General features: G+C 50.0%; 1 protein-coding gene across 1 annotated transcript; it reads left to right on the top strand.

The window, feature by feature from the left end:
- Positions 1–5,920: 5,920 nt before the first annotated feature.
- On the top strand, positions 5,921–8,920 carry Dusp6 (dual specificity phosphatase 6; the record flags this gene model as incomplete). The annotated part of the gene is made up of 4 exons (XM_023717961.1): positions 5,921–6,122; positions 6,238–6,909; positions 7,401–7,838; positions 8,850–8,920. Coding segments are annotated over exons 2-4 (909 nt in total), but the record flags the coding sequence as incomplete, so codon positions are not given.
- Between the last annotated feature and the right edge of the window lie 4 nt (positions 8,921–8,924).

Genomic DNA, 8,924 nt, shown 5'->3' with positions numbered 1-8,924 from the left:
GCATAAAGCTGGATATAGGGCCAACTGTGGCCATCATGTTGTCATATTCATGATGTATCAAGATATAACTAGTGTAATTAATCCACCAAACAGCCTAAAGCAGCATTGTTAGGTTGGATGGGGGGGCTCCTGCGGTTCCACTAACATATTCTATGGGGAATCTGTTGAGTTTTATTTGAAAATTCCTCCTTGTTTTGTGCTTATGGTAACTTCCACTGATGGCTGAGGCAAAGATAAGGGGGCAGGAAATAGAACCTATTCAGAAAAATAACTAATTCTCTTACACAACCGCCATATGTACTGTCCACATCTGTAAATAAACAGGACAAGAAAAGTCACCAGAAGAGACATGGCCCACACCAGGAGGCACAAGGCAAACATTCAGCTCTAGCTACACCGTGGCAAAAATTCAGGAAGCCAAACATGATGCCTGACCAGGGAAGGCTTCGGAGATGGCTATGAACAGTACCTTGTCCCTCTGAGAGGCAGTGTGAGCCACACTTCTCCACCAAGGACCATCGCAGGGGCTTCTGAGCCAGTACAATGTGAAGTAGATGTCTCTTTCCAAACAGAAAGAAAGTGAGTTTGTCTGTATCACAGAAATGGCCACTTCCTGGTGATTTCTTTCTTTTTTTTTTTTTTAACCCATACTTGGTTTTTTATTACTTTTTTTTTTTTTTTTTTGCTTTTTAAGTTTTTATTAACATACTAACAGAGGGGCTGGAGAGATGGCTCAGTGGTCTAAAGCACCTACTTGGAACAAGCTCAGCAAAGCACAGGGACCACAGTTTGATCCCCCAGCACCACATGCCAGCCAGCCCCGCCCCCTGGTGGGCTGAGCTGGCCACACACACACACACACACACACACACACACACACACAAAATAAATGCTAAAAAATTTTTTTAAAACATATTAACAGAAATTTTATTAACATATAGTGATTGTGCATATTAATGTCCTTCCATGATGCACACAGTGTGCATGGATGATTAAATCTAACCTTTTATTCAAATCTTTCCAAGTATCAGGCAGGAGAATTGTCAGGAGAAACAATCACATTTAAATGAACACAAAATATTGAGATGTTGAATCTGACTGTATGGCTCAGAAAAATTGAGCCTGGTGATTTCTTACCCACATATATTCATACATATTTTTATATGTCCTATATTGCAAAAAATAAAGTATAAAAGAAATCAGTAGAAGTTCTCCTAATGGACAGCATGGGATTAAACCATGTGAAAGAAGAAATTAATATGTTTTAAGTGGATGTCCTTGCTAGACATTTCAAAAGCATATTTGCGATAAAGTTCCATGGTATCCTCATGTATAGAAATCAGTAATGCATTAGATGTTGGAAGTGAAACGCAAGGCAGCTTATGACTATTACTTTTCAAAGTTTAGCCAAGCTAAGGTCTGAATTTCACCTCACAGTAGCCCATATTTGTTGTGGGTTTTTTTTCGCCCATATTTGTTGAGTGTGTGTGTGTGTGTGTGTGTGTGTATTACTGGGGATTGAACTCAATTCCCTGTGCTTGCCACGCAAGTGCTTATGCCACTGAGCTATCTCCCTGGTCCTTGTAGCCGTATTTGTCATCATGTCACAGCATTCTGGCTATGTGCAGAAGTGTCATCCTGTCTACAGGGAAGCTCTAACCACCCTCCCAAAGTGCTTGGGGACAGGTGACTCTTGGGGGGGGTTGTTGCTGGACCTGGCCTTTCTACCACACCTGCATTGCTTGGGGAAATCAGAAAACCCTGGGGTTCCTCACCTTGGGACAAGCTGCAGGGAGTTTGCAGGAGGACAGCGGTTTAATTACAAACCTGGATCCGCAGTGCTGGGGCCTGCCCCTGAGGGATCTAAATTATGAGTCAGCTGACACTCTTAGCACCTGATCAGCATTTCTTATTGTCAGTCCCTCAGGCCCCTTGAGTTCCTCAGTTCCTCCAATTAAGATAGAATTTGTTGCTATCTTTTTGGGGCACCTATAAGAAGACCTCACAGAAATGTGTGCACCTTATATACATGTATTCCTATAATACAGTAAGTTCTTGATTTAAGAACAAGTTCCATTCCTGGAGAATTGTTCCTAAGTTAGATTTATTCATAAGCCAATAAAGTGAGTCTTCTTATAGTGCCCCCATGAAAGTTCTCAACCTAAATGGTCCTAAATCAGGAGCTTACTCAGTCAAATTGTACCCTTAGATACAATTAAGCTTGGTTTTGAGCTTAGCTGCTCAAAAAGTCACTGTAATTCTGAGGCCTTCCCTGGGACCTCCCACAGTAAATCTGCGTGTGTGTTGTGTGGTGGTGGTGGTGGTATGGTGGCAGGGGTGTCGGCACTACTGGGTTCTTTGCATTGAACTACATCCCAACTGCTTTTTTTTTTTTTAATTTTTAGAGAGGTTCTTTCGGTCATCAAACTACCCAGGCTGGGTGGAAACTTGCAGTCCTGTCTCAGTCCCCCCAGGTAACTGGAATTAAAGACCTCGCTACCGGTCTGGCTCAGTAAATCTTGAGTATGTTACATTACATTTTAAATCAGATCTTCCAAAACATCCTCTTAAATGCTGATCAGGTGCTTAAAAAAAAAAAAAAAAATCTGTTTTTTTTCCACATGTGTGAATAAATGCTACTGTAAATCTGAGAGATTACCACAAAAAGATTAAGGGTCATGCAACTTCATTTGGTTTTGTAAATCCAACTGTCCTTAAACTCAGGAAAATTCCTGCGAAGTTGGACTGCTTCCCTGATGGCAGAGAACACTTATAACTAGGGAAACAACGGTCAGAGGGAAACCTTAAGGAAAATTCAAGAACAGGTGCTCAGCGCCTGCCCACACATCCAACAACAAACCAAGGACCTGAGAAAAAGCCTGTTTGCATGAAAGGACTGGATCAAAAAGGCATGACCAACATCCTGAAGAAACAGACCTCTGAAATGAAGGAAGCCTGCGGTTCTTCTCCTTGCTCAAACACTTATCTCCAGGTGAGTTTTCCAGGAAGCCTGCCCCGAATGGCCAGGATGGTGACATTTCAGGTGGGACTGCAACACCAAGTGGGCTTTCCCCGGGGAGGAAGGTGTTTTGTCTGGAAGCCTAGCAGAAATTAGGCCTGTACACACAGACACAGGCTGTTGTTCAGGACACTGCATTTCTGTTCTACCAGTTTGATGAGACTGGAGAACAAGATACTTAAAAGGAGACCAGCAAGGTGAAGCTGGAAATGTAGCTGAGTCCATGCTGGCCGTCAGTCAGCCTTGCTATGGAATTTGCAGCCTTATGGGGCAACTCCTGCCTTGCTCCATAGCTTAAGTAGACTGAATCAAACTGATCAGTGTAGTCAGACTCTGTGCAGATGAGGGAGCCCTGCTGCAGATCGGTAGGCAGGCTTCAGCGGTCATCTCTGGAAGGCAATGAGACACTCCAAAGGACTCGGGCCATTTTGCAGACTCACAGTCCAGAACCATAAAAATAACACCCACATCACCATGTTAGGCCATTTCACAGTACCACTTAAATCATCAGAGCGACCTTAAAAAATAAAACATGCCAACGTGGAAGACTATAGCTTAGAGCTGCTGGATGACTTGACCCTGGCTGCGATCCTAAGGAGAGGCGGGGGCCTTGTTCAAACGCGAGCTGCGGAACTCCTGAGGCCCTTTCATGCCAGTTCTTAAGTGGAGAGGTCAGAACGCCATTTAGAAAAGTGTTCCGGGAAGGGACGACGTTCTCGTTGCCATAGCGATCAGAAGCATAGGTAAAACTTAAGTATTTTGACCTTCAGTTTTGCCAGGGGTTGTGACGATCCTCCCTGACCTACTCTCACACTCTCGTAAATGTATTTTAAAATGGGAAGAAAAACAACGGGTAAGAAGAAATTCAGCTTCGCTGCCTCCCCCCTCCAGTTCGGCTGGAGGTGTTGGGTTGAAAAATTATTTATTTCCGTGGCGCACTACCCCCCCACCAAAAGAAAAACCCCTGCAACTTCTTGGGGCTGGGGACGTCTGCTCTGTAACAGATGAGAAAGAATGGGGAGGGGGTAAGCTCCGTCGCAGGCCTCCCTCAGCTAAAACGCGAAGAGATCCAGTGAGACACGGGCGTCTGATTCCGAGGGCTCCCCCCAAAACCGCGCGGAAGAGCAACGCGTGCGCCCCCACCATCCCCAAGGGAGCTCCCCCAGGAGCGGCCTGCCTGCTGCAAAGCTCCAAAATTGGCAACCAGGGACTTGCAGCCGTCTCTTTTAGCCCACATTTCCCAAACCAGAGAAGAGGAGGGTGACTAAAAATGTAAATTGCAACGGGGGCGTCAGTGGGCAGGCCCATGGGTGCGGGGCGCCGGCTGGGGGAGACCCGGCGACCTCGGGCGCCCTCGCGAGCTCGCAGGGGCGCGCTCCAGAGAGCCGCTCCCCGCCAGGCCGCTGCCCCCGCTTCCGCCTCCCGGGCCGCGGCGGGACAATGCGCCGCCTCTTTTCCGCCGGGGTTAGGGAGGGGAGGCCGGATTAGGAGCCGCGCTTTCCGGCCACAGCCCTTCGGCTGCACACAGGTGGTTTTCCGCTCGGGAGTCGCCTGCCTCTGCACTTTTATATAACAATAGAGCTGTGCTCGCCGGTGCGGTCCGGCCCGGCCCCGCCTCCATCCGGCTTCCAGCGAGAGTCCCGGTCCGGGCGCCCGGGCTGCGCGCAGCTCTGCACCTCCCTAAATTACCTGAGGGTGGTGCGAGGCCGCAAAAACAGTCCCTATGAGCCCCAGCCCCACGCATGAGTCAAGGAGGCCCCCGGGGGCATTCTTCCTCCCCCGCCCCTACCCGGTGCAGGCCTCTAACGAAGCCAGATCCCAGCGCAGTCCAGCCCACGTTCCCCCGGGTCGCCCCAGGCCCTGCGCTCTCCTTACCCAGAGAGGCGCGGGGGCCTCGGCGAGGAGCGCGCAAGCGCGGCGGGGGCTCCCGGGGCGTCCCGCGCTGAGCGAGGGAGGGGGCGGCGGATGCAGCAGGGGCGCTGGGTGGTCGGGCGGACGTAGGAGGCGCCCCGCTGAGCCTCCAGTGGGCTAAGTAGCCAATCGTTGGGCCGGCCGGCTCAGCCCCCCGCAGTGTGCACGGTTTGCGGAGCTTTGCCTCACGCCCGCGGGTGGCGGGGACAGCCGGTCCTGCTTTGCGTGCGCAAACGCACGGAGCTCAAGCGGCTTTGCGTGGCCGGTTCTTAAGGTGAGCTGTTGCACCCAAAGCTGGCGGTGCATGACCGCTTGGGTCTGGGGGTTTATATTCTCGGAACAATGGGTTTTAAAGCCAGTGCGGATTAAAAGCGTCGGTCTGCTCAAGGAGTTTTTAAAAATGCAATCCTTACCATTTCTTTAAAATTAAACTAGGGGCTTTCTCCTGATTTTCTGGATTAGCAGACGTTTGTTTGTTTGGTTGCCTTCAAATGTTTCAACAAAGCCCTGGTTTGTTTCGAAAGATGTTGGATTAGCATTTAACACATCACCGGTCACTAAAGCCCAGGCAGTTCACCAGCCCCAACAGTCTCGGCTAAAAGAACATCAGAGCAAACAGAGCTGGGCTTTAAAAACAGGCAAACAAATGCCACACACCGACTTAAGGAGGGCAGAGGAGGGGAGCTAGGGCGAACTTGGATCCATCTAAGTTTGGAGAGAATTTTTTAAAAGTACAAGTTCTCCTTAAGCTAGTTGAAGAGCACAGGAGTCGCGAAGAAGGGCTTTTGTGCACGCTAACTGCACCATTTGTGCGCAAAAGTTCCGCCATAAAGTGTGAACTCTCAACAGAAGGAAACATGAGACGACTGAAGCGCCCTGGTTTATGTGCCTGCTCCTCCTCCACCGCCGCCTCCTCTTCTTTCTCCTTCCTTCCCGCCGAGCCCGCTGTTGCAGCTTGTTTGCACTGGGGCTTATCCGGAGCGGAAATTCCTTTCCGTTTTTGTGAATGACAAACTCATTAACAATTCATCAACACAACCTGTTCCAGCCGGCCCGTCCCCACGGCAACAGCCCCTTCCGCAGAGCGCTCATTGGCTGGCCGAGAGAATGTATCCATTGAGACGCTCGCTGTTTGTATCCATTGAGGAGCTGCCTCGCGCTGGGGGTGTGCTAAGGTTGAGTCTTAGGGACAGTGAGCAAATCGAATCGAACAATCCAGGGAGAGGCGCTGGGGTGGATTTGAGGTGCGGCCTCGGCGAGAGAGATTAAGAACCTTTAAGTTTTTAATTTTTTTTCTTCTCCCTCAGTATCACGGAGTCCGAATTAATTGGATTTCATTCACTGGGGAGGAACCAAACTGGGCAGCTTCATTGAGAGAGATTCATTGATTCCAGCAGCGAACCGCTGCAGCTGGGTGCAGAGCGACCGCCGGCTGCTCTTCTGTCTCGCCTTGCCCGGGCGCTAGCCTCGGCTTGGGAAAGGCGAGGCGGAATTAAAGCCTGCTCCGAGAGCGCAGTCGGCCTATGCCTGCCCCTCGGGGCGTCTGGTAGGCACCCGCCTCTCCCGCAGCTCGACCCTCATGATAGATACGCTCAGACCCGCGCCCTTCGCGTCGGAAATGGCGATCAGCAAGACGGTGGCGTGGCTCAACGAGCAGCTGGAACTGGGCAACGAGCGGCTGCTGCTGATGGACTGCCGGCCGCAGGAGCTCTACGACTCGTCGCACATCGAGTCGGCCATCAACGTGGCGATCCCCGGGATCATGCTGCGGCGCCTGCAGAAGGGCAACCTGCCGGTGCGCGCGCTCTTCACGCGCGGCGAGGACCGCGACCGCTTCACCAGGCGCTGCGGCACCGACACGGTGGTCCTGTACGACGAGAGCAGCAGCGACTGGAACGAGAACACGGGCGGCGAGTCGGTGCTCGGGCTGCTGCTGAAGAAGCTGAAGGCCGAGGGCTGCCGGGCCTTTTACCTGGAAGGTGCGTGCCGCGCGGGGAGCCTGGGGAGCGGGGCTGGGCGCGCGGGTCGAAACCCTCTGCTGCGCTCCGGAACCGTGGTGCCCGGTCCCGAGTTCCGTTCGGGCGGATGTGCGGTTTCTTTCTAACGAGTTCTGCATTTTCTTATTCGGGATGTTCTCTTGCTATCCCTAGTTCAGATTTTCAAGTAAGATTTGCAGGGCGAGCGAGGTCTTGGGGTTGGGGAGGTGCAGGCCAGCACTTCGTAGCTCCTCAGAATATTTGGAGAAGTTGCCATTTTGTGTATTTATGGGTTCAAAAGAACAAAGGTTTCCAGGGAGGCGACAAGTCGGTTCCATTTCCGAAGGTGCACATTGAAGTGGGTTTGTTATCTTTCACTATGCTGTAGGGAGCTCGGGGGTGCCAGTGGTGTTTCCTGCGCCCAGCTGCGTTCTCACCAGCTGCGAAAACTACTACAGGCATCTCGGGTTACACTATTGCTTTTCTCCTGGCAGGTGGCTTCAGTAAGTTCCAAGCCGAGTTCGCCTTGCACTGCGAGACCAATCTAGATGGCTCGTGTAGCAGCAGCTCACCGCCGTTGCCAGTGCTGGGGCTTGGCGGCCTGCGCATCAGCTCTGACTCTTCCTCGGACATTGAGTCTGACCTTGACCGGGACCTGAACAGTGCTACGGACTCAGATGGCAGCCCGCTGTCCAACAGCCAGCCTTCCTTCCCGGTGGAGATCTTGCCCTTCCTTTATTTAGGCTGTGCCAAGGACTCCACCAACTTGGACGTGTTGGAGGAGTTCGGCATCAAGTACATCTTGAATGTCACCCCCAATTTGCCCAACCTCTTCGAGAATGCAGGAGAGTTCAAATACAAGCAGATCCCCATCTCGGATCACTGGAGCCAAAACCTGTCCCAGTTTTTCCCCGAAGCCATTTCTTTCATAGGTAAGAGACTAATTAACAGTACTTGTTCTGGCTTCAAATGCAAAACTAGGCCTATTCAGAGTTTAAAGTGTTAATCGTCATTGCTGTTTGCTAATTTGTTGGACTGTTGCTTTCTATCATTCCTAGGACGTTTGACACTGAGGTTATCTTCTTGCTAAGGAATGGAAAAGTGCGTTTTAATAGGGCTGCAGACCACAGATCTGTTTGAAACGCTGTTTATTGAATCTGAATTGCAGTGCCTGATCAGAGAACAGAATTTGCCCATAATCTTTGGGCCCGAGGGTGGGGATGGAGAAGGCTAGATTGAAGTACTCGCTCTGGACAGGAATTCTAGCTTGCATTGTAATTTAAAAGATCTAGAAGCTATTTTAGGACATCAAGTTAGTTGTTGGAAAGCATTATGAATGCTAAATGTTATCCAGTTGTGTGATGCGAAGATACTTGGTAACGGTGAGACCGTGAGGGTAACCTGATCCCAGCAGGAAGAACTGCGCTGGAAGTCCGGGAGAAGTGAATCTCCAGGCATTGTAGTGCATTTCCTATTACAAAGGAACTCATTTTCAGGCCATGTCGACATCCTGTCCCCCTAATGGCTTGTCCCCTGTGACTTCCCTCTCTTTTAAAATGCCTGAATACCTCCATTGTTAGCTGCACAACAGTTGGAGGATAATTTAATAGACCTTTGCAGTCTGCTTGTCTGTATGAAAGGCATTCACGACCATGTTGCAGGGTTTCTGGCATTCACATGCTGAGGCGAAGAATGCACACATTTAAGGAGTTTTTTGTTGGTAGAAACTTAATACAAAAAGCCCTCTTTTCAGAAAATATCTGAAATATGTAATTGTGTCCTGGGTACATGTTTATCTCAGTGATAATTTTTTTTTTCTGTTGCCTGCAGGGAACACACACGATTGTTTTAAATCCTTTTTTCATTCAAAGTTTAGACTCCTAATTCACAAAGGGTGGTTTTCAGCCTACTTCACATCTTGCTTTTGCTTTTTGTGTTCACAGATGAAGCCCGGGGCAAAAACTGTGGCGTGTTGGTGCACTGCTTGGCTGGTATTAGCCGTTCAGTTACCGTAACTG

Source organism: Octodon degus, unplaced genomic scaffold (genome assembly GCF_000260255.1).
Source record: "Octodon degus isolate 3935 unplaced genomic scaffold, OctDeg1.0 scaffold00004, whole genome shotgun sequence".
NCBI lineage: Eukaryota > Metazoa > Chordata > Mammalia > Rodentia > Octodontidae > Octodon > Octodon degus.
Note: the sequence above shows the minus strand (reverse complement) of the source record. Positions and strands in the feature narration are given on the sequence as shown.